General features: G+C 29.6%; 1 protein-coding gene and 1 long non-coding RNA gene across 3 annotated transcripts; one reads left to right on the forward strand and one right to left on the reverse strand.

Annotated features, from left to right (window-relative positions):
* Nucleotides 1-15,312: 15,312 nt before the first annotated feature.
* BT3 (BTB and TAZ domain protein 3) lies at nucleotides 15,313-20,454 on the forward strand. 2 transcript variants are annotated; one of them, XM_089721836.1, is made up of 7 exons: nucleotides 15,313-15,482; nucleotides 16,004-16,117; nucleotides 17,177-17,597; nucleotides 17,951-18,081; nucleotides 18,659-18,965; nucleotides 19,547-19,860; nucleotides 20,041-20,454. In XM_089721836.1, the coding sequence occupies exons 3-7, from the start codon at nucleotides 17,256-17,258 to the stop codon at nucleotides 20,180-20,182; spliced, it is 1,236 nt and encodes a 411-aa protein (XP_089577962.1). In that variant the 5' UTR covers nucleotides 15,313-15,482; nucleotides 16,004-16,117; nucleotides 17,177-17,255; the 3' UTR covers nucleotides 20,183-20,454. The 2 variants fall into 2 exon arrangements, with proteins under 2 accessions (XP_089577962.1, XP_089577963.1); XM_089721837.1 differs by lacking the exon at nucleotides 16,004-16,117.
* Nucleotides 20,455-24,709: 4,255 nt separating this feature from the next.
* Nucleotides 24,710-26,954, reverse strand: LOC149496375 (uncharacterized). Its single transcript, XR_016320804.1, has 3 exons — nucleotides 26,512-26,954; nucleotides 25,670-25,754; nucleotides 24,710-24,857 (listed from the first exon to the last, which is right to left on the reverse strand). It is a non-coding gene; the product is annotated as an uncharacterized LOC149496375 (long non-coding RNA).
* Nucleotides 26,955-27,164: the final 210 nt, after the last annotated feature.

The raw sequence follows: 27,164 nt of genomic DNA on the forward strand, positions 1-27,164 counted from the left end.
ACTTTCTGGAAAAAGTAAATAAAAGAGGACTGAGTTTTATAATGAAAAGTAATTAATGCATGCTTCCTAAAATACTAAAATGAACATACAACCAGTCAAGCATATGGCACAGCATCAGTACCCACAAGTAATTACACTTTCAAATAATCAAACAAAATCAAACAAGTGAAAATTAGTCAATGGCGTCACCGAAACCCCCGACAAGCTGTCCTCACACATGGTCCGCCCTCTCAAACGTGTGCACCAAGAAGCTGATCTCCACACATGGCCGACCGATCTAATTCTCACTTGACCAGCCCTCTCATTTTTTCTCTATCCTCTCTTTTTTTTTTATTACCAACAAGAGGTCATCCTGTGGTTTTTCCATATCATTCATATCATCAGATGTACACGGGGGCGCCAATCTCCCCATACATGGCCAATGGTATCGTAGATCGCTCTCACAAATCCAATGGTGAACCATTTCATCCCAATTCCATGCAAACAAGACAAATCATCAGCACAACACATCTAATTGAGCATCACATTTAAATGCAAGTACATTAAATAATTGTTATGCTAATGTTCTAATATGCACATATATAAACCAAGTATAAAAATGATGAGTGTTTATGCTATATAAAAAAATAATAATTAAATAAGTAGAAAATTGTAATATTATATAATAATGTATGTATGCATGATGCAAAAGGTAATACACTATTTATAACTGCTCATGGTAATAGAGGAGAGAAAAAGAAAAACTCTAGTTTTGATTCTGATTCATAGAAGTAGTAGACGAGCTCGGACGATGTATAGGAAATAAGATTGGAAGGGAGAAAAGAATCAAATAAAGAATTCCTTTCAAATAAGAATAAGGAATTATCTTAATTAAATCTTAACAGTAGTTTTATTAAATATACTAAATCAAAATTCTGTTAAAATTTCGGCAGAACTTTCCCTAAAAATAGAACTATCTACCTGCTTAAATATTAGCAATATTATATATCTATCAACCATTACACACACATCTCATTCATCGGGTAATCAAACAAATTACTTTCCCTTCCTCCTTACCAAGAAATAGCATCAATATTTAATCACAATACAAAACTTTAGTTATTCATGATCCAAGCTTTAAGCATCATCATGGGTCATTTACTACTTACACAAAAATATACTTAGCTTTGCTATCTGAGGTTAAGCCAATACATAAAATAATAAATAAATGAAAATAAATGTTTACCTAACCTCCACATCCTACTAGTTTAAACTATACATATATATAAATACGCGTAACAATCATATACCAACTATAATTCACACTTTCTTTTCTTTTCTTTATCATTATATAACTAAGATCTCGTATACAACTTAATAATACATGAATCATCATCCTCACCAAGCAATATCATAGGTGACGAACCTATTTTAATCTTCTCTCAATCATAAATAAGCATTTACACATTAACCATCATGGAATCTTGAAAGTATGCCCATTTATATATATATATATATATATATATATATATATTATCCTTCTAAAATGACACAAAAACTCAAGGTAATTGTTGTCAATCTGTAGAAATCTGAGTTTTTCTATATTAGAATCATAGATCACACCAACTAACTAATTCCTAACAAGAATTAAACTTACAACTTCAATTGTACCATATCAAACAATATTCTATAAAAATAATTGAAAATAGCTATTGCTTTTTCTATAAAAATAATTGAAAATAGCTGTTGCTTTTACCAAAAGTTTCTCAATACTCATTAACTTAGTCATTAGTACCTCTACGTTCACAACAAATTATGAAGAGCACATTCATTCCATCAAAATAAACTTGGTTTAAGCAAAAACCCATGATTTTCTCTAGTTAGAAACTACCACTTTAGTAAAGAAACTTCAAGTTTTTGGTTAAGCTCATACATTAGACAATAGTCAACCCATTTCCAATTAAGAACCCAATTTATTATTGGGATTCTAACTGATCTCGAGTGGGGCCCGCGAAAAAATATCGATGGTAAAAGTAAAATAAAATTACTATTACCACATATACTTTCAATAATTTCGTATTGAATATTGACGATCGAATCCACCAGAAATAATAACCACAGTAAAAATTAAATAATTACCGTAAATGCCAGATGAAAAATAAGAACACTGAGATTTACGTGGTTTACCCTTCGATTGTTATGGGCTACGTCCACGGGACAAAAACTCCGAATAATTCTTTTACTAAAAATAGTAGGTACAAAAGAGAATACAAAAATAGTTAAACTCTAAGTGTTTTCCAAAAACACCCCAAAAATTACAATCCTCAATATTTTCTCTATTTCCCAATTTTAGGAACCTTTTTCTAAAATTCTCTACACTCAATTGTGTATTCCTATTCTATGTTTCTGTACATCTTGGTTGAGGAAACCTTCTCCTATTTATAGGAGAAAGAGGTGCATTAATCAACGCAACTGCGCGCAATTAACGCAATTGCGCACAGCCTTCTTTGAATAAGGAAAAAAAAACATGTCTCCCTTTTTTTTTTCTTCATTCAAACGTGTGTGGATCCCACACGTTTGAATTTCCTCTTTTTTTTTTCTTTGACCAACAAACAAAACGTATTTATTTTCTTTTTCTTTTTCAAATGTGTGTTTGGGTTCCACATGTCAGCGGGACCCCACAACAATTCTCCCCCTCCCGACTACATGATGGGACTCTTCATTTCTGCTGCTTTGACACATAGTTCAAACTTTTCCTTCGGAATGACCTTTGTCAATATATCCGCAGTATTTTTGTCTGTGTGGATCTTACGCAACTGAAACTGCTTTTCTTCAATGACAGATCTAAGCCAATGATATCTTACATCAATGTGTTTCGTTCGTGCATGATATATAGTATTTTTGCTCAAGTCTAACGCACTTTGACTATCACAACAAACTATATATTCTTCCTGCTGCACACCCAATTCTTGAAAGAATTGTTTTAACCAAAGCATTTCATTTCCTGCTTCCGTTGCTGCAACGTACTCTGCTTTAGTCATTGATAACGAAACACATTTTTGTAATCTTGACTGCCATGAAATAGCTCCCCCTGAGAATGTAAATAGGTATCCTGATTTAGATTTTCTTTCATCAAAATCACCGGACATATCTGCATCTGTGTAACCAACAAGTGCAGTCTTTTCACCTCCAAAAGTTAAACATAACTTTGAAGTTCCTCTTAGGTATCTGAAGATCCACTTCACTGCTTCCCAACCCAATGTGTCTTCTGAGGATTTGATAGAAATCGGCTCACAACACCAACTGCATGAGCGATATTTGGTCTTGTACACACCATTGTGTACATCAAACTTCCGACCGCCGAAGAATATGGAACATTTAACATATCTCCTTTTTCTTTCTCTGTTGATGGGTAGGATTTCTTACTCAACTTGAAGTGAGCGGCAAGCGGAGTGCAAACTGGTTTAGCATTCTTCATATTGAACCTCTCTAGAACTCGTTCAATATATTTTTCCTACGATAACCATAACCTGTAGGATTTTCTGTCTCGGATAATCTCCATTACGAGAATTCGGCTTGCCGATCCCAAATCCTTCATGTCAAATGCTTTTGACAAATCACTCTTTAACTTGCTAATCATATGTGCATCTGGTCCAACGATTAGCATATCATCAACATATAAGAGAAGAATGATAAATTTACCAACAGGGAATTTCTGGACATATACATAAGGATCTGCATCTGTCCTTTTGTAGCCTTGATTCACCATGAAAGAATCAAACTTTTTATACTATTGTCGCGGCGCTTGTTTCAACCCGTACAAGATGTTCTTCAAGCGACAAACTATGTCCTCTTTTCCCTTGACCTTGAAACCTTCTGGTTGTTCCATATAGATTTCTTCCTCTAGATCCCCATGCAAGAATGCGGTCTTTACATCAAACTGCTCTAACTCAAGATTCAAATTGGCTACTAGACCTAGCACCACTCGAATAGAACTCATTTTCACAACTGGTGAAAAAATCTCATCAAAGTCAATACCTTTCTTTTGAGTAAAGCCTTTGACGACCAATCGAGCTTTGTATCTCACTAGGTTGCCATCATCTTTCTTCAGTTTGTACACCCATTTGTTCTTGAGTGTTCTCTTCTCTTTTGGAAGTTTCACCAGCTCATACGTGTCATTCTTTTTCAAAGAATTCATCTCTTCTTGCATGACCTTTGTCCAGCAATCTTTGTCTTTGCAAGATTGCACATCATGGAAGCTCTCTGGCTCCCCCTCATCAGCAATCAAAATGTAATCAGAACTAGGGTACCTTGTAGATGGTTGGCGTTCTCTGGTTGACCTTCTTAACTGAGGTTCAACTCCTTCTGGTGTAATGGGGTTCTCTGGCTCCCCCTGCTCAACACCCTCTGCATCACTGTTATCATCTACAATTATTTCTTAATCCCCTACGACTGGCTCTTCTTCTTCGTCTTCTCGTTCTGATTCTGGCATTCCTCCTCCTGTGGCATCATCTGTATGAATGCTTCCTGGTGTTATATCAATAACACCATCACTTGTGGATTTTTCACAAGTTATATCTGCCACGATCTCATTCTCGTTGAAATACTACGTCTCGGCTCCGGACAACTTTCTTTTTCACTGGGTCCCATAACCTGTAGCCAAACTCTTCGTCTCCATAACCGATGTGGGACTCACACACACACATTTGAAAAAAGAAAAAGAAAATAAACACGTTTTGTTTGTTGGTCAAAGAAAAAAAAAGAGGAAATTCAAACGTGTGGCACCCACACACATTTGAATGAAGAAAAAAAGGGATACGTTTTTTTTTCTTATTCAAAGAAGGCTGCACGCAATTGCGTTAATTGCGCGCAGTTGCGTTGATTAACGCATCTCCTTCTCCTATAAATAGGAGAAGGTTTCCTCAACCAAGATGTACAGAAACATAGAATAGGAATACACAAATGAGTATAGTAGAATTTTAGGAAACATAGAGGTTTCCATACTATATACACTAGCTGGCGACTCTATCACATCACACATATCAAAATGCGCCAACCCGACATAACTTAGGCGTTAAACCGAGCCACAATCAATCTAAATAAACAAAAGGAACCATATGGAGTTCTTTCCAGTTTCTATGACGAATCGACTAATTGACCCGTCTGGTTAGACTCCATCCTTCAGATCTTTTACATGGCGCTCCGCATGGGGCTCACAGCTATCGCCGTTGGGACTTTAACATTTTTTTTCAAAATAAAAAATATAGTAAATGGACTGCTGTATAGGCTTCAAATCGCAGTTTGGATCTAATTGAAAAATCCCAATTAGTAGTTGAAAATCATATTTTCTCTAAATTAATTGTGTGAGCAGTGTTATAAGAACCTAGCATCTTTTCATTCATGATTCTACCAATAATTCCCAAACAACAATAGAATAGTGAGATACTCGTAGGAAAAAGATCAAATATAGCTCAACAAGCCATAAAATGCATCGGAGAAGCAGAGTTGTGGCCAGTGATAAAGCGCGCGGCATTGCACTTGCTGTCTCCTTCTCTTTCTCATTAAAGCATGAGCTGTACTTGATCCGAGATGGAGGAGCGGTGGACGGTAAGGTGCTAGCAACAGATGAAAGGCGGTTCGACTAGCTCTTGGCTAGTTTCGCCGGAAAAAAAGCCAAAAGAAGCCCTGAAGGAGTCTGTGGCGATCTGAGTAGCTCAGCCTAAAAAAATCCCATGCTGCGCTAAACAGGACTAAGACAGAACAAGAGAAGGACCAAAAAGATGCCGCCAAATAGTGGAGTCGACCAGTTGAGTTGGAATCACCGGAAAATCGAAGAGGAACCTGAAATGCGACTGTCTCGATCGAGCTGAAGTCGCAGCTTCGTCTGCGATTTCCTGCGCTAGCCAGAAAAGCAATGATGGAGAGGAGAGCACGGCGAGGAGGCGATGACGGCAGGAGGAGGTGGCATTCGCCGGACCGGATGGTTATCGAAAAAACGAAAAGGAATCGAGGAGGGGGGCTGTCGGAACTAGTAGAAAGGAGAGCAACAATATGTTTTTGGGCAAGAACAACAAATTTTTGGCTTTTAGGGGTTTCTTGGTTGATTTAGGTTTGATTTGAGTCCGATTTGGCTCAAATCATGGGTTTTTTTACTTGGTTTTCTATTGGTTTAGGGTTTTTTTAGCCAGTTTATATTGGTTGAAAGGTTTGGTTTAACAAATATTAAAATACATTTACCTTAAATTTTGTTAAATAAATTCACAAGGTATTAATTAATTATTTTAAATATAATAATTAATTATTTTAAATATAATAATGTTCGATAGTATCATTGATTTAGAATTAATAATTAAATTTTTAAATGAAAAATTTTGAAAATAAAATTCCGGATTGTTTCAATATAGCAGTTTAAAGGCTATAAATATGCCTCAACTATAAGATTCGTTGTAAAATGACTCTAATTTGAAATTTATATTTCAGACGGCCTCTATTTTGAAACATAAATCTATTAGCATTCCATTTTTAATTTGGAGTTAGGGTTTGAAATAAGATAATATAAATATGATACATCATAACCTTTGGTTAACTTAATTAAAAGTAAAAACATTGAGTTTTGACTAAGCAAATCTCCTCCAATTTCTCTCTTCCTTGCGTAAGAGCCCTTCTTTCTAGACTTAATATATGAAAAATATGAAAAAGATGAGTTCGTGATATTTGAGGATAATTTTCTTATTATTAATGCCTTATTTTTTAGAATGATGTAAATTTATTGAATTTAAAATTGAGGAAACTCTTTGCAATGGTCAAAGATTTTGACAAATAAAAGTATCCTTGAAATATTTTATTAATGAGTTAGCTTCCTCGCCATTTATTACATATATAAAGCTGATTAGGAGTATTATATGCGGAAAATGGATAAAAATTTTTGTTTAATTATTTTCTTAATCTTAAAATTTTTTCTATTTTCTCCAAAGTAAGACAATAATATTAATAAGTAATTCAGTGAAAAGGAAAAATAATTTGAAAGTAAAGTTTGACTTGTTAGGATAGGATTGTGACAACTTTAACCTTAAAAAAAAAAAAAAACAACAACAACAACAACAAACGCTTGATTGCATTGCTTGCTCACATTTGTTTAATTAGAGTGAGAATGCAAGTACGTTTGGTTGCTAAAAATCTTACAAAAAAAAATGTTTTGAAAATTAAGATTTCAGTATTTGCTGGATATAAAAATTTTATATTTTCGAATAATTCAACTCTTGAATCTATAAATTTTATTTCTATAAGTGCTCCTTAATTTATTTCATACACTTCTTTGACTAACTAATCAAAAAAAGAGAAGGAAAAAAAAAAAAAAAAAAACCTTTGTCGTCGACACAGTTTTATTTCTACACAACGCCGTTTATGCGTAGGTATATGTATATGCAGTGTATTGGGCCTATATGTGATAAATAGACTTGTTCATCTTAGTTGTTATCCATAAAGCATGATGGATTTGGGCTCTGCTAACTTTGTTGAATTTTCTGGGCCGGAATCAAACAAAGTGCTTGACTTTGCTGGGCCGGATTCAAAACTTAGTGCTCAACTACTACTACTAGTAAGTTGTATTTTTATATTTCAACAACAAAAGTTAGTATCTATCTATATTTATAAAAATATATAATTTCTAAAGCGTAAATGCTTACTTGGCAACATATTATTATAATATAGAATAATGATGTGGCATTTTATTTTTTCATTATAATTCCTTTTGCATTTAATAAAAATTAAAATTTTTCATTAAATAATCGATTTACAAACTAATTAATCCAATGGAGGATTTCATTTTTTTACATTTAATAAATATTAAATTTTTATTAAATAGTTTTTTTATAAAAAAATTAATGGATTTATAATAGAGTCATATTTATAAAAATTAATTAAATAATATAATTACATAAATAAATAGAATTAAAATATTGATTTCAATTCACTAAAATTATTTCATTAAAAGTACTTATTTTTATGCCTCATTTAATTTGATTATATAATAAATTTAAAAAGAAAAATTAATTAATTAATTAAATATATCAGTTAAATTATAATAATTTACTTATAATAATTAATTATGCTAATTAATATTTTATTTCATTACTTGAGAATTTCAAAAAGAGTGTTTAATTTTACTTCTCATCATTTAATAAAAAATATATAAGCAAGTTATTTAAATTAAAGTAACACAAATATAAGTTACAGTAATTTTTTAAAATTATATTCAATTTAATTTTAAAAATATAAAATTATACAATCCGTGCGTTGCGCTGGTACATGACTAGTTATATATATAACAAAACTTAATTTCATATGAAAAAAAAAATGAAAACCTAAGATTGAAAAAAAAAAAAGAAATAATCAAAATTGTAATTTCTTTCCATTTTATTAATAGGCCTAAATTATGATGAATGGATGAAATGACATATTTATCACTAACATTGGCAGTATTTTATTGGCCAAATGAATAGATTCAATCGAATGTATTTTATGCAAAAGATCTTACAGCATGCCAAATTTTATAAGGTATTTATTATGCTTATAAAGTTTTAAATTTAAGCAATATTGTATTCTTTTCCATATTATTATTAGTAGTGGTAGTTTTTTTTTTTTTTTTTGACATTTATATACAGAATATTCATTTAATGCATGATTAGTATAACTTTTGAAATAATAATTTCTTATATTTTTTAACTATTTAATAAATGTTTAATTGATTTAATTTTACAAGTTTAAGTTTTAATAAAAATAAGGCCTAATAACTAAAAAAAATATGAACTTTGACATTTTTAATAAATTTGGCCAATTCTTTTAATTGCTACAACTGATACTGTGAAATAAATTTTTTAACAACTGTGTTCTTCGTTTATCAACCGTTATTACTATGTTGATGTGACCGCTGGTGGGATCATCGTCATGACATGTCACTTTCTGACCATAACGTTACAATGTATAATTGTTAAAAGAAGTGGCCAAAATTATTAAAAAAATGCTAAAGTTCAAGGTATTTTTTTAGTCATTAGGCAAAAGTTGTTAGTTTACCAATTTTAGTCAAAATTATTACATGCACAACAAGGTATAACTTAGCAGTAATTGCATATACAATTTGACAATATATCTATATTTTTTTATTAAAATTAATTTTTAATATTTATATAATTTATTTATCAATAAATAATTTTATAACTTATATTATTCAAATTTAATTTAATAAATATGGTTAAATATTTTATAAATTTAATTATAATTTAAATGATATATTATAATAATTAACAAACCAATCACTATTATGCTAAAAAAAGTTATTTCATTTTAATAAAATTTAATTGAAAATAATAATTATATGACACAAAATAAAAGAAGAAAAAAAATTGAAAAGGATCTCACTAACGGCCATGGCAAGGATCTTACTAACAGTCATACCAGCGTAGTAGTAATGATTAATAGACGTAAGTTATAATTGTTAAAAAAAAATTATTTCATGGTATTAATTATAACAATTAAAAGAATGCTAAAATTATTTTAAAGGCCAAATTTCAGGGCTTTTTGAAAATAACTTTATAAGTTAAAATATATATTTTTATGAGTTAAAATATTGAATACGTCAAATAAAAATCGAAAATATCATAAAATTTATTTTTTCAAGTAAGTTATAGATGTGTTTAACAATAGTTTTTTCAAGTAAATTATAAATGTGTTTAACAATAGTTTTTTAAATAATTTTTAGCATAAAAAAAACTAAAGGTATTTGATGATACAACATTTCAATTAATTTTTTAAAATTAAAATAATATTTTATAAAAAATTAATTCATATAATTTTTAATTTTTAATTTTTTATAAAAAATTACTCGATCGATCGGTTAATAATTATTTATACAATTAATTTTACTGATGGACTCTGTACCGTATAAATTTATGCATGGGCTCGAATTTGATTATATATTTTAATAAAAGAAATTTTTTACTTTTAGTTTCTTAGTCGTTGTGTAGCCGCCCCATGCATTAAGCATTATCTCTCTGTGTCTCCTTTTGTCAGCTCACCACGTGTAAGTTGCTTATTGCACGGTCGTCTATATGGGACGTACGAGGTGAACCCCACTTCTTGTCTGGAACCTCCATCACCAGTCAGACCTTCACTTTTCTTACTTTCTCTTTTCCCGATGCTTACTTTTATCATCTCACCTTCTCGTCCACACAACTTAATAAAATAATAATAATAATCAATATTCATTTTTTTAATTAAATTTTTATTTTTTATTTTAAATTATAAAATAAAAATAAGAATAAAATGATTATGCATCAAGCATAATAATTTTATTTATAAATTATGCCGATAGAAAAGTGAATAAAAAATTTTGAAGAGCATTGTAGCGTTTTTTTTTTTTTTTCCTCTTCACTAAAAAGGTCGTTATAAAATGAGATGGCAGTATTTTGTCCATTGGTGATTTTTTGTTTCAGATTTTTTTTTTGGTCCATTGGTAGATAGTAGATATTTAGAAGCCTTTTTCTAATATTATCTTGTTATTATTTTCCAATAACTAGTTTAATATGTTTGTTTAGAGTTTTTTGGATGAAAATTTGAGTTAAAATTTGATATTTTAAAGTCTGTTTTTTAAATTATAATTTTAAAAATAAGTTGTTAGAAAATTTGAGTTAAAAATATTTTAAATTATAATTTATAATACCATGAAAATAGTTTTTTTTAAATCGAAATATTATTAATAAAAATACCAAGAAAAACTTAGCATAATAAAGCCATCTAAATCCTGCCTCTGCCATCAGGCTCCCCTTTTACACCCGACCTAGGCTTATTATGCTAAGTGAAAAAACCTAGATAATAAATTATGTAATAAAAAATCGGAAAATATTTAGATTTATAGAAATTTCACATCTATAAATTTATATTTAAATATGGAAAAATGCATAAAAATTGCAATTAGGGATGTAAATTTTTCTCGCCCACCAAATACTCAACATAAACCTGATCCGTTTAAAGATGGAACAAGTACGAACAATGTATTAGCCCGACTCAAACTTAAATTTGATTTGATCCAACCTTACTTAGAAGCAAATGGGGTAGAGAAATGACTATTAATTTTTATTGACGGTCAAATATAAGTAGATCAATTCAAATTTGACTTCTGATTAAATCTAATTATAATAAATTTGTCTATATCAAAAAATTATTATTCTCTTTTAAAAATGGAACTCGTTAAGTTGACCTACATATTGTGTGTGATGTACAACTTACTATTTTTAGGAATTCGAATTGCAATTTACAATTTCATTTTTGACATTATATCATTATGTTAATATAAATTTCAAAGTGATGGTCCTACGCCTTAATTAATCACAATGCTGCTAAAAATCTAAAAAAAATAACAATACTTTGGCATATTTTCTAATTTTGTCAATATACATCTAAATGTGAATAACACAATAAAAAAAGTAAAAGAAAAAAAATTAAAAAAAAACCTAAAATAGTTAATAGAGAATATATTTACTATTTTAATAAAAACTTATGTTGTAATCCCTAGTAATTAAATATAATGTTTGATGGAAATGATGTATCAAGCACATAATTTAAAATAAATATTTATATAATTTGAAAATATAAAAAATATAAAAGATTAATGGGGCTATATGGATATGCAATAATTCATCTATTATTGGTTTTTTATATAAGATTGCAAACAAATTATAGCCTGGTTTAAGTACTATTTATATTATGTGGTTTCAAATCACACCAAGAAATGAATTTATTTAAAATAAAAAATAAAAAAAAAATTAGGAACCGAAAGTCTTTATGCAGCACCATGAGATGATATGATGACAAGCTGAGTATGTCATTGTTTGGCAAATATCACAACACAAATAATGTTTTTGCTGACTTTGGTTTTGGCCTAAGAACTTTTGTCCTTAACCCAAATATAATTATAACAAAACACCGACCAACCATTGTTTATTTGCATCACACCTTTTTTTTTTCACTAATTTAGTGAGTTCTGATTTATTTCTTGTGGTATAGTCGGCGGTGTTATTTTAATTTATCCGGTCTTTTGATGAATTAAAAAAAACTTATAAATCTCTTAATTTTTTTAGAAAAATAAAGAATTATACTTCACACACACTCACGCATTAAGAGTTTTAATTATTTTAGTCCTAAAAGGTTGGTTATTTGTGATTAGTTATCTTAATCCTAATTAAGGGGTTTGTAATTATCTTAATTAATTCTAACTAAACAAATATTTTTTATGAAAACCATTAGTCAATTTGGTGGATTTTTAACAAAAAATTATTCTATTGTGTAATTTTCGCTGATTAGTGGTCACATCCTATAATACCAAATGAATTTTGTGTTTTAAGTGAAAAAAAATATTTGATAGTTTTTTTTTTTTATTTAAACAACTATTTCATTTTGTGGTTTCAATGTGAAATAAAAAATTATTATTTATTTCTCGGATTAATTTAGTTGACTATTGGTTAGTATGAGTTAATTTTTGTGTTGCACTATTAGTGGTTTTAATGCAACATCCACTCTCCACTGAGGACAAACATTAGATATGAAAATAGATTCAATTTAGCAGTACACATTTAAATAGTTTCAATTTAGCAAAACATTAGTTTCAATTATTTTCATCAAAATGAAATAACCTTGCAATAGTTCAACTATGATTCTGCATTTTTACATTTTATTTTGACAATAAAGCATAATCATTACTTAAATGTAAAAATATAAAGTCGCGACAGGTCGTTGGCAAAATTGAGGGTGTCACACTTACGCATTTAATCTATATCTTATTTAATAATAATAAAATTTCTTCTTTTATCCAATATAATTTGAATTTAAATATAAAATTAATATAATAAATCAAATTTAAATTGCAGTTATTTTAACTAATAAAATTTAAAGCTTTCAAAATATTTTAATCAATTCATAAATTTAATAGAGGCATTTTTCGCAAACTCAATATTCTCCTCCTTGTCGCCACAATTATACATATATTATAGACAAATTGTAAATGTATTACGAATACGTAAATTAAGAGATTTCTTACTTGGTATTGGTTGTATGTCTTAATCTTGAATCATTGTAATTTAATATTACGTTAATTTATATAACGATACTTCTATGGAGCTAAGTGATAAATACCTTATATAGTATAATAACCAACAAAATTAAATTACTTTTATTTTTAATCAATAAAATTAAATCTTTAAAGATATTATATTCTAACCATATTTTATATAACTTATTTAATATATAATACAATTTATTAGTTTATCCAACAGAATTTATATTTAAATAGAAAATTAATATAACCTTCAAAATTAAATTAAATTTATTTTTTCAATTAATAAAATTAAAATTCATGAAGTTATTGTATACTTATAATATTTTATATATACCTTATATAGTATATAATATAATTTCTTCCCATTCCCCCTAAAAAAAAAAAAAAAATTCTCCCCATTCAAAAAAGTATAATATAATTTCTTATTCTATCCAATAGATTTTAGATTTAAATAGGAAATTAATATGCTCAATCAAAATTAAGTTGTCTTCATTTTGTCAACCAATAAAATTAAAATCTTTAAAGATTTTATATTCTTACTATATTTAATATATATCCTCTTTATTTTATCAACCAATAAACTTAAAATCTTTAGAAGACATTATATTCTTACCATATTTAATATATGTCTTATTTAATATATAATATAATTTATTTTTTTATCCAATAGAATCTTAATTCAAATATAAAATTAATATAACCAATCAAGATTAAATTATTTTTATTTTTAACCAATAAAATTAAAATATTTTTGTATAATTTATAAATTAGTAAGGGGTCTTCCTCTTTTCTCTATGGTTTATCTAACTCTAGTTTTTATTCGGGGCCGTCATTGTTAATCAGCGGTAGCCTCCTTCTTTTCTTTTTTCTTCTTGCACCTAATCTTTTATTCTTTTTTAATAAATTCGGATCTATTTTTTTTAATAAATATGTTTTTTCTTTGTTTTTTTTTTTTTTTTTTTTTTTTTTTGTTATTGTTGCTTTGTCTTTATATTTGAAGTTCTTTTGTCCTTTTTCCGTGAAGGTTTAGTTCATTCTTTGTGAATGCTTGTTTTTAAAAGGTATCATATTTGATTTTATTTGGTTGGAAAATTTAGATCTTATTTCACTGATGTGTATCTTCGATCAATGGAGCCTGTTCGTGCAGCCCATTTCTCTACTGATGCTATTAATACATAGTGGCTTAAACTCATCCGTATACGAAATACGCAACAAATTTTTGGAAAAGCAATCAAAGTATAGAAGCTCCGGAGAAGTTATTTTGTCATCTAAATCAATTAAACTACCAATTGCTACTATAAAGATTTATATCGGTTAAGGTTATCTTCAAGCAAAAAAGTCAAATATTGTTTCTTTTAGTTTTAGTTTTATTATTCAAAAGAATATAGATAATTCTTTTATTGTTGAAAGATCAACGAACTTTCTATTAATTATGATAGTAAGTTCTATGTCTGGTTTAATTAAGTATTTGTAATATTTGAATTTATTATTAATGAATTATATTTCTTAAAAAACAAGTAGGGGAGGTTTTTATAATTTCAATATTCCTCTACCCATTCTCAATTTTATATATATTATAGATATATTACGAGTACGTAAATTAAGAGGTTTTTTATTTGGTAATTGATTATATGTCTTAGTTGTCAAGCATTATAATTTAATATTATATTATTTTTATAATTATACTTCCATATGTAGAGCCAATTGATATTGCCATAAAATTATTACTCATCGTAAAAACATAATAAATATTATAATTATTGAAATGATAATTTTACATTAATTGATGAAAATAAAATTAGTTAAGAATAAATAAAAATATAAAATATTTTTACTTTTTTATGAGTAAATGCTAACAGAGTCATATATTTCTATTATAATATTATTATTAGACTCAAGAACATTTTATCTATTAATAATTCAACTAATGACTACTCAAGTAATGTAAGGGGTAATTCTTTTTTTTCTTTTTGGCTTTGTTATTAGGCATTGTAGTTTCCAAGGTGACGAGATAACGAAACGGACAACTTGTATTTTACAGCACCGTAAATTTACCTTTTCTCTTTGTACACAAATAAACAAAAAATTATATAAAAAAATAAAAAGAAGAAAAAATACAGCAATAATGGTTTCCGTTTTTTTTTTTTTTTTTTTTTTTGCAAAAAGTTTCCATCTTCTGGAACATATATATATATATATATATATATACACACACAGACATATAAAAAGGAGACTGGTGCCTCCATTTTTCTCTTGGTTTCGGCACGCGTCTTCCTTCTTTCGCTCTCCATGCCAACACACACTGCTTCTTCTCAGTCCAGCTCAATTTCAGATCTTCAAATACTAACTTTCAATCTAATTTCATTGATTCATTTTCTTTTCACAAACAATCTAGGTAAATTCTCTCTTTCTCTCTCTTTGTTTCATTTCTTTCAGAGAGTTTGAAGCTTCGATTCAGCCATTTTTCAAGTGAATCAAGAAATTTATTTGAATTTGTTGTTTTAGGCATTAATCGATTAGATTTTGGTTTTTTAATGACAATTATGTAATATTAAAATCCGATTTTCTCTTTAGCTTTTGTTACTTTTTTTTTTTCTTCTCCCTTTTCAGTCGGGAATTGAATTGCAGTGATTTCTTTGGCTTGAATAAATTAACTTTCTGGGAAAAAAAAGAACTTTTAGCAAAAATAGTTTTTTTTTTTATATATATTTCCTTATCCGGAGAAAAGGAAGTTTTCCTGGAAACAAACAGGTCACAGGGGGAGTATTAGTTAAACTTGCGGCGGTTCACAACTTTGATTTATGAACAGTATTCTCGGGATTTTATAAGAAGTTTCAGTTTTAGAAAAGTGGTTAGATTAATTTTTTTTTTATTAGGATTAATTGAGATTATTGATTATTGATTATTTTTGTTCAGGTTTCTTAGCAATACAGTTTTGGACATGTAAATAGATATAGAGCAGAATCTGAAGATCAGACAAATCTTGCTTCTTTTTTTTTTTTTTTGGAAGATTTGCTCCTTTATCTAAAGGTATGATTACTAGTAGAATTCTCAATTTGTACCATTGGATGTCCAGAAACTGTAGCAGAAGAAAAATGTACAAATCCTTGTTAAAGACTTCCTTTTTTTTTTTTTTTTTTTTTTTAGGGAAGCAGGGTAAAATTTTTGGTTTACTTTTCTATTTTCTTTTGGGAGTTGGGGCGTGTGACGTGAAGTTTTGGATCTGGATTTCCTCTTACTTTCATGATTGGGACATGCCCTTTGCATGGAAAAGTTTTTTTAATTTTATTTTGTATTGTATTATTTTAATCATATTAGATTGTATTATGTCTCTCTCTGGAGAAGAATATAGTCTATTCTGTCTGCAATTTTTTAATTTCTTAGAGATTAAGCATGTTTTTTATAATTTCTTTTGTAGGTTCAATGCCCATTTGTTTTCAGCTTGTGTCGCTTGTATTGAATGGATATAATCAATTTTTGACCTTTTTATGCCTCTCATTGATGTTTTGGTTTGTGCAAAATGAGCCTTGTTGGGTTTTTATTATGTTTGTTTCACCTAATCGTAGAGATTTGAAGCAATTATAAATTTACAATTATTGTTCTTGGGACTTTGCTCTAATTTTTATCAGACTTAATGGAGATTCCTCACAATGGATTTCAATGAAAATGAGAAAATTTTGACAAAAGCAAGGAATTTCTATTATCAAAAAAAAAAAAAAAAAAAAAAAAAAAAAAAAAAAAAAAAGCAAGGAATTTCTAATTTGAACTCCAAGAAAACTGTATGAATGGTCTGCAAGTCATTAGGGGTGATTTGGCGACTTATGCTTTTCCTGTTGCATAATCTTTCAACTTTTCTTTTGTTATTGTGTGGTCTGATGTTCCTTCCAGGAGAACTTTTAGATATATGAAGCAATGTTTAGAAATATCACTCAATCATGAGATACAACTATATTATTGGATTTCTTTCTAATATTCTGCTGCGAATTAGTATTTCATGGATTTACTGAATGCCTTTTTCTTCATTTTTATAAACCTCATTTAATTTGTTTTTGAGTTCACCTATAGCTAACTATTCATTTTTCCATGCAGATCTTCTTGGAAAGAGTCTTTGATCTTCTTGCCAAGACCGTTTACATTTAAAAGTATATAATAAAGAACTTCATAGTTGATGGCTTCACCAGATCTTGATTCGTCCTGGCTATCTGCAGCTGGTGAATCTGTTGGTAGATGTTTCAATATACATATGGAGGGAGCAAATTCAGCCGATGTTTTACGTGTGCTGGACTGTCCCACCTCTTCTAGGTCCTATAGTAATAGTATACCCAAACCTCCTCCTTTACCCAATAAAATACTAACTAGAGACAATAGTTGCAAAAGGATTTCAGACTGTTGTTGCGTCCCAAAGGAGATAAAAGATACGTGGGACAGGCTATTCAAGGAAGGCCATGGTGCAGATGTCTATGTAATTACGGATGACAAAGCATATATTCCAGCTCATGTGAATGTTTTGGTGAGTTAATGAAACTTTTCATATGTATCTACTAAAGTGGAAATGTCTTGATTCTCACCAGAGCCATAGATACTGGAAAGGTAAATGGTGCCTGCATTTGAAAAGGCTTCTGCCTTTTAAATTTGGATGTTAACGGAATTTTGGCACTGTTTCAAGAAAGCCTTTATTGGTGCCAAAACTAAAATATATAACAATTGTCATTTTCTTTGGTATAGGAAGAAAAGATCAGACTAAACAATGTATATGTGATTTTCCTTATATATAAATCTATGGAGATCATTTACCGAGTCCATGTCAAATTTAGGACCAGGATTTGGCTAGATACTTATCAGATTTGACTTTGTCTTTTGCAGAGTATTGCATCACCAATCCTTCGGAATCTTCTGCAGCAATCAAAGGTTAAGAATGGAATAAGATGCATCAAAATTCGTGGTGTGCCTTTTGAAGCTGCTAATGCATTCATTCGGTTTTTGTACTCATCCTGGTATGTGGAAATATCTTTTTCCCTTTACTTATTACCCTTAAATGTCTCTGAAGTTGATACTTGTTCAGAATTCTTGTATGTTCTTTTAAGGGTATTTAGCATCAACGTATGGAAGGGGCAAAGTAATTATATCGGAGAATGTCAATTGTACCCAATTTATTGAGTTCAATGTGCTTTTGGTGATTACCAAGTCTATCCCTGGCTCTTGTTTGGGCTTTCCTCTTGGCTAAAAAACTGCCTGTGGAAGAAGATACAGTCAGAACTTAGTTTAAGCAGCAGTATAGAGTTAGCTTGATCTTCCAGAGTGTCTTTGTATTAAGAGTCTAAGACCATGCCATTGTCATAATATGATGAATCAATAATTGACTGCACATGTTGATGCTAAGATTAGTCAATTGAAGGTACTTAGAAATGGAATTTATTTTATAGACCAGCATGTTAGATGTTAGGCATTAAATTGTTGTCTTAGTAGACCCTGTTTGCCAAAATTTTCTCATAGTTTTCTTTTCTCCCTCTTGTGTGTTTTATATTTTCTTGATTAAATAGTTTAACTATTTGTTCTGACAACCTAATGCAGCTTCGAGGAGGAAGAGATTGAAAAATTTGTTCTCCATTTGTTGGTTTTGTCACACTCATACTCAATCCCATCACTGAAAAGAATTTGTGTACACCTTCTGGAGAAAGACTGGTTGACCAAAGAAAATGTGATAGATGTCCTTCAATTAGCAAGATGCTGTGATGCACCACGGCTTTCCTTTATTTGTGTTCGTATGGTTGTGAAGGACTTCAAATCTATATCATCAACAGAAGGTTGGAAGGTTATGAAGCGCGCTAATCCAGCCCTTGAACAAGAGCTTTTGGAGTCCGTTGTTGAAGCAGATTCTGTAAGTCAGTTCTTAATCTTTGTTTGTAGCAAACATATCAAACTTTTGGCAATTTTTCTGAAGCATGTTATGATGATATGCTGCATTAATGCGTTGTGACCCTTATTTATTTTTTTGTTAAACAATTTCTAGACTTTTGAGCAATGTTATTTAGTGTGATTATGTTATTTTACATGATCAGGTGACAGTTCACACACGTGTTTTCAGAATTTATATAAACTATTATCCATAAAACAAGATATCGAGCCTATTGGGAGGAATGCCTTCTGGAAAATTTTGTGAAAGAAAGTTGTTCATTTTAGTCTTTAGCAATTGGAGTCCAGCAAAACATATATTCTGATTGGAAAGTCTGATCTGTTATGTTGAGAAAAGTCCTTCCTCTTAAGTCCCAAAGTTTGATTATTTTTCCTTTATTCCTGAGTCCAACTTTCTTCATGTTCCTTCAATTTACTAGCAAAGTTATATGATTCTAGTAATATATATTTAATGTATACCCTTTACATTTTCTGGAATAAGGCATAAATCTATTCATTCCGTTCAACCCTGGGAAGTGGGATTATAGTTTTATTTGTTGCTGTCAGAGAAAACAAGAGATGTTGAAGAAAATGGAAGAGAAAAAGGTATATTTTCAACTTTATGAGGCGATGGAGGCCCTCCTTCACATATGCAGAGATGGGTGCAGAACAATTGGTCCTCGTGACAAAGTGCTAAAAGGAAGCCAGGTCATATGCAAGTTTCCTGCTTGCAAAGGGCTTGAGAATTTGGTCCGTCATTTCTCCAATTGTAAGACCCGGGTTCCTGGTGGATGCGTTCATTGCAAGCGCATGTGGCAGCTGCTTGAACTGCACTCCCGTATGTGCAATGAGCCAGATTCTTGCAAGGTTCCACTTTGTAGGTAAGCATGAAACTTACAAGCACCAGTTTACCTCTTTGCTTCCAAGTTCGAAGTTTATTTTTTCTTCAAAATGTTGATGTTTGGATTTTTTTTTTTTTCCCCTACCTAGATAAGTTAACCTTTTGTTTCTTTTATTTTATTTCTTCTTCTTCTGTTGACCTTCTCTCTCATTGTTAACAGACATTTCAAGGAAAAAATGCAGCAGCAGACTAAGAAAGATGAAGCTAGGTGGAAAATACTAGTTGACAAAGTAACAGCAGCAAAGGTTACACTTGGGCCATTCTCATCTCGGAGTAGAGGTTCGTTATCAGCAAGCTTTTGAATCTTTACCTCGTGTCTTCATTGTTGCGTATTTTAAGAAATAATCTCAACTGTAAAATAGAAAATATTATCATAGAAGGGCCAGAAAATGGTTTTTATGACCAAACATGGTCTTAATCTTTCTTCTCCCGCCCCTTATTTTATATATGCCAAGCATCTATGATTCACTTGGCTACCGCTTGCTGGTTGGATTTTCACTGGTGTATTTGTTTGTTCAGCTTTTTATTCTTTTCTTTCATGAAGTAAAAACTTCGGCTTCATTTGTTTTGCAAATGGAGACATGGCATAGAGCAAGAATAGCCATTCTTCTGTCATCTGGAAAACGGCAAAAAATAAAAACCAGATATGAATTGTTGAAATTAAGTTTTAATTTGTTGTCTATGCATACATTAAATTTATTTAATATTTATAGGTTTTTAGTTTAGAATATTATATATATATATATATATATATATATATATATATATTGAACTAAGAATCATATCATATATGATATCATAGATATATTAAAAATTTATAATCACAAATTGAAAAGAAATTTTCTCACTGACTGTTGCTACCTATATAATTTGCTATTTTAGACTTTTAAAAAATTATTTAAAATAGTATGTTGCCATTTCAATTTAAAAATTAATTCTGTTGATTTTAACTTCATTCAAATCTCAATTTTATTGTCATATATTTTTTCTTCTCTTGCTATATGCATAAATTCATGAAAAACTAATAATATTTTTATCTATTATCATTAAATTTGTAAAATTAAATGGATTAAAAACTTCGAATGGTTATTATTTTAGAGAATCATAAGGTTTCACTTTGTGTCGATCCAACAATGTTATCATCATTCATCAATGGAACGCCATTGAAAAGGTCGCAAGAATTATTGACCCCGAACAATATGGATTCGCTATTCGTGAATTAAATATATTCTTTTCAAAATAAGATCAGAAAATTTAAAACAAATCAACAGTTCTTTTTCCAAAATTAGAAAAATAAAAGAAAAACTTTATAATTCTATCTATTTATAAAAATGGAAAATATATTTTTCTTTAATAACGCGAGTTTTGAAATCATTTTGTCTCTCTTCTTTCTATAGAATGTTCTCTTAAAAAATTTTTGTAGTAATTTACCTTGTGGAATATTTTGATTGACATTCGTTGTAAAAACTAAAAAACTAATGGTAACTTAATTTTGATTTGTTATATTAATTTTTAATTTAAATTTACATTTTATTAGATAAAATAATAAATTATATTATATATTATATAAAGTATATATAAAATATGATAATATTATTTAATTTCACTTTTTTGTAACTAAAATTTTCTTATAACTATAACTAAAACTGACAATTTTAAAACCATTATCATATAATATAATATATTAAAAAATATATTATATATGGTAATATATACATATTATATGAAAATATAATATAATATGGTAATATTATTTAATGGATACTAAAAAAGGTAAATATTGAATATGGTAATAATATACTACATTCTTCTCATTTTGTTTACTTGATAAAACACACATATTAAAAATTTAGTCAATAAAAGTTATTTTGTCCTTTTTTATTCTTAACTCATTGAAGATATTAATAAAAGTCCTTCATTTAATGAAGGATTATAAAAGTTGGGAAAAATAATTATTTACTATGTCTAATTTAGAAATCTTGCAAATATTTTAAGACATCTAAAAAAGTTATAACAACCAAATATTTTTAAAGATTTTAATTTTATTGATTGAAAAATAAAAGTAATTTAATTTTGATTAGTTATTATATTATATAAGTTACATATCAAATATAGTAAAAATATAATATACTTAATTATTATTTTTAATAAATTTTTAATTTGATTGGTTATAGTTATTTTCTATGACTAACTTATTCTATAAAAAATAAAGAGAAAATTACAAATATGATCCCTAAAATTTGAAAAATACAACAAGTATGTTACTCTCTTTTACAAAATAGATTTAAACATTCTTATAATTTACTTCCGGAATATTATAATATCTTTTCGTCCAATTCCATTAAGTATTAATTGTATTTTTCAAACCATATAAACCTATAATAATGTCTAATTCCATTAAGTACTAATTTTATTTTTCAAATTATATAAACTATATTGTAATTTTTTTTAATACTATAATATTTTAGTATCTCATAGGTCATTCTATTAAATACCTTATAAAATGATGAAAAAAATATTTTATTTTTAAAAACACAAGATAGAGTATTGTATTTTTCAAATCATAAGGGCGGACTATAATTTTTTTTTTATATAAAGTTTTAGCAAATTTATCATGTTATCTAAATAAATTTTTAAATTTATATTATTTACATTGTTATCTTTTATAATGTCAAATTTCTTATTTACTTACAATATTCACCAATATAATATCCACACTTATCATAATTACCAAACACATATTTCCTAGGAAACAATAGATAGGCCATCTTAAACCGAACTACTAAGATGTTAATTATACAAAAACTCAGTCCGAATATTCATTCGGCTAAAAACTGAGTGGATAAATAATATAAATAATTAAAATTCAAAATAATTTTAAATAATATAATAATAAATAATAAATTAAAAATATTAAAAATATCAGTCTAGTTAGTCGGATCTGTGACCAACCAATTCAACAAGACACCTTATGAGTTCGGTTCTCTAGATTGACCCGGCCGGGTTCACTGACTACAGAAAATAACTCCTTTTTTTTTTTATTTTATTTTGTGTAATTATAAAAAAAAAAAAAATTTAAGAATGTATAATGGACTTTAAGAAAAAAGAAGAAAGCTCCAAAATCTTCTCTATATTTAATTATATATAAAATAATTTAAAAGAAAAAGAAAAAGAAAATCATCATTCTCTTTAAATAAAATTCATTATTATCTAAAATTAAAACAAAACTCCGTTTAAAAGAAATGGAACAGTTTTTCTTATAAAAAACAGAGTTAATGAGTGTAATAACCCACCAATCGCATACAAATTTATTCATTAAAATCCCTAATTCCTGTTTTTTTTTAAAAAAACAGATTAAAATCCCGAATTTGAAAAATAAGATACAATAATAGCTGAAGCCCCCAAATAAAGCAAAATTTAGGGCAGTTTCCCTGAATTAAAACATGAGAAGAACATGTGAAACCTTGAGGCTGCCCCAATTCATCAACTCTAGGCCGGGTGAAATTAAGCCCTTAATTTCAAATTAAGAACTCATTGGATCGGCCATTAAAATAAAGATAAAGAAATGTAGCAACACCTTTCATGTAATTGCAAGGAAGACGAAGACCTTCTTGCAACCGTAAGATCAAAAGGAATTAACAGATTTCTATCTGCCCGCAACGGAACAATAACGGCACTTAAGCTGCTCCGCTCTGTTCTCTCGAAGGCATTGGAATTAAAAACCCTAATTTACTCTCTATTTATAGTGAGGTCTCCGCATCTCAATTGTCTATCTTGCCATTCTCATTGTTTACTAATTACGATTCTTGCCATTCGACAGCAGCTCTTATTAAGAATGGCGTGAATCGGGTTATCTGTACCCGAACTCTCCGCATATTAAGTCTGTACTCGGCCCATCTTGGGTCAAGGTTGGATCAGCTTTGACCAGCTTTTTTATTTTATTATACTTCAATATGTATGAGCCGGTTTGACTTTCACATGCATTAAAAAAAATTAATTAAGATAGTTAAATTATATTTTTTATTTAGCTTTTTCCAAAATTATTTCTTTATAATATTAAATAATATATATGATCTGACAATAGAAATGTATATTAAATAGAATTACATTAAGAAATTACATAATTAATAATCTGTCAAAAAGGAAAATAGTATTATATTTTAGAACGAACGAAGAAAAAAAATGAGCATATATATATTGAACGGAAGGAATATTTCTTTTAGGTGGTCATATTGCTAAAGCAAATAATGTTAAAACCAAACCAAAATTTTAATTTAACAAAATTACTCTTTTGTGTAAAATTCACTTATCTAAAATCGCTTTCTAAAATCCATCAATTCTCTATTATTGTTCTTTCCCAAGTGATAAGAAGGGTAATTTTGCTAATAATTTTTTTTGCTATGGTAATATCACTGCTCTATTTTTATTACATTTTTCTTTATAAATAATTATTTTATTGTATTTTTTTTAGATATAATTTTATGTGGTTTATTATTAATAATACTCATATATTATACAAAATAAAATTAGTAACTAAATATATAAAATAAAAATAAATAAATAAATTCGAGTCTATTTTTTCTAGGTTAACATTTCTCTGTTATTTGTATCCAATTTATAATGGTGTCAAATGAAAATTTTGAAACTATTTCTGTCACGACCCGACTCCATGGGCCGGACCGGCACTAGGGCCCAGTGTCACGACCCATTTCCGTGGGCTGGACCGGCACTAGGACCTGGGTGGGCTTAAGGCCCCCGAAGCCCGTAGTAAGCCTGCATTATTTAAAACTCGCATTCTATTTACAAATATATCCACCGTACAGTCAATATAATAAATGTCTATACTCTATTTATTCATTTACAACCCAGTTGGAATACAATTGCGGAACTCTACTTTTACATTTACATTGATATTTCAATTATTAACAGTCTTCTATAAATAATGTGTCAACTCCATAAGGCATTTCTTTCTATTACCTGAAAAAAAAATAATAGGCAGGGGTGAGCGCCAAACTCAATGAGTAGGGTTAGATAACCCTCTCACCCCACACAATCACACAAATACTAAAACATTTTAATTTGATCATTCGTTTAATTATATGATCATGCAGTTTGTCACACAAATGGCAATACAACAGCAATCACAATTATTATCACCTTCATATAATCACATCACGTGGAAATCAGTCAGTGGCACCACCTGAAACCCCAACGAGCCGTCCTCACACATGGCTCGCCCTCTCATACATGTGCACCAGGGAGCCGATCCCCCATACGGCCAACTGGTCTAATCCTCACTGACCAGTCCTCTCATTGTTTTTCCATTCTCTCTTTTCTTTTCCATACCAACAGGAGGCAACCCGGTGGTTTCCATCCAATCTAGATCATCAAGTGCTCACAACAGGAGGCCACCCTGCGGGCTACAATCAAATCTAGATTATCAGGTGCGCAACAACAAGAAGCCATCCTGTGGTTTTCCATACAATCCATATCATCAGGTGCACACGGGGGCGCCGATCTCCCATTTTCCCGGCCGACGGTCAAATTCCATGTCATATCATATTCAGGATCCATATCACAGACCGTCCTCACAAACCCATGGTGGTCCACGTCATCCCAATTCCACACAAACAAGGCACAGTATATTCATAGCACAAGTAATCAAACAATTTTTAATATCAACAAATAGTGCATCATAATATGGCAATTCAACAAAATAATGCATGATAACATTTAGCCGTGAATGCATGAATGCAAGCGGATGATACTAGTTATCTAACACTACTCACAGTTCTTTATTGTCCTCTAAGGGGACTGCCTTTCTAGCCACATGCTTCCAGCCTTTGTCCTCGCATTTCGGAATTTTATACACCTCTAAAATAAACAATAAAATTCTAAGTAAGAATTTTAATTTGACAGATTATATTTCTTATTCGTGTATTAGTCTTGGTTATCAGTTATTTAATTCACTTATTAATTTAAACTATATATATATATATATATATATATATATATATATATATATATATATATATATATATATATATATATATATATTGGATTTCCTTATTTATTTATTTATTCTAAGTTATTGCCTTTAAATAAAACGTTTAGTTAGTTGTTAAGTAATATTTTATGATAATACTAACATAAATATGAATATTAATAATGATTATAATTTTAGTCGGTATTTAATTTATTAAACTATATATAAATTCATTACTCTTGTTTATTTATTTATTTGTTTATATATTTCAGATAAGTGCCGTTAGTAAATTAATGTTCCATAATAAATTTTATTTTATTTTCTACCAAAATTTCGACAGCACCTCCCCTACAATTCAACTATCCACCAATTAACTCAGTCAATCATTTTATCAAGTTCTCATAGCCCAATCCAGCGGGCAATCAATCCAGTCAATTAGCCCGTCCTTCACATTTATCCACATCAACAATATTTTGTTAATTTTTCTTTAATTCCATAAATCATAATTTCCCAGCAATTTTATTTATTACCAGAATTTAATTTTAATTAATCACGTATATTTTTATTAACCGACGGATCAACACTAAATTAAATTAATTCAACTAATCAAACTTGCTAAATGAAATTATTAGAATTAATTTATACCCGAAATTTAGAAATTTCTGTCGCAGGTTGCTAGATCGGACTTTTACGCGTGCCGGATCGAAACTACGCGCGCTAGAAGCGGCTGGACCACCTGAGGTCGACGCATGAGGGGCTGAGTTGCAGTGGTGGCGCGATCTGGCGGCGGAGTAGCTGGCGGTGCAATGGCAGGCGCGACAGATCTGCTCCTGGTGGTCGGAGGCGCGCTGGAGCTGCAACTAAGCTGAGGCACAACTGACACGTTGAGGCGCTGCTCCTGCCGACGGTGCTCGCCTGGACAGAGGCTAAGAAGAACGGCGAGCGACAGTGGCGCGCGATGGCTCCGCTTGAACTGGTGGAGGCGCGATCTGCTTCTGCCAGCAACGGAGTCGCAGGCGCAGGAAAGAAAAAGAAAGAAAGAAGAAAAAGAAGAAGAAGAGAGGAGGAGGAGGAGGAGGTCGCGCGATCCAGGGGAAGGAGAAGAGAAAAGAAAAAAAAAGAAGGTGTTTCTAGAGGGTTCTGGGCCATTCCGGTTCGATTCGAATCGGTTTGGTTCAACTCAATGATTTAGCTCTATTTTTGTTTGACTATCTGGTTTTTCTCTTGGTTTCAAGAAACTTTAAGCCAATTTACGGTTCCTGTCTATCAACAATTAATTATTTACTGAATAACCCCAT

The sequence above is a fragment of the Jatropha curcas genome, chromosome 5 (genome assembly GCF_041381405.1).
Source record: "Jatropha curcas cultivar XTBG-Jc1 chromosome 5, XTBG_Jcur_1.0, whole genome shotgun sequence".
Taxonomy (NCBI): domain Eukaryota; kingdom Viridiplantae; phylum Streptophyta; class Magnoliopsida; order Malpighiales; family Euphorbiaceae; genus Jatropha; species Jatropha curcas.

What these genes read in the sequence shown, in the direction of transcription:
- BT3 (XM_089721836.1), top strand. Translation starts at nt 17,256, where the DNA reads ATGGCTTCACCAGATCTTGATTCGTCCTGGCTATCTGCAGCTGGTGAA. An exon ending in CAGCTCATGTGAATGTTTTG is followed by an intron (nt 17,598 to 17,950) that starts GTGAGTTAATGA and finishes TGTCTTTTGCAG; the next exon opens with AGTATTGCATCACCAATCCT. An exon ending in CGGTTTTTGTACTCATCCTG is followed by an intron (nt 18,082 to 18,658) that starts GTATGTGGAAAT and finishes AACCTAATGCAG; the next exon opens with CTTCGAGGAGGAAGAGATTG.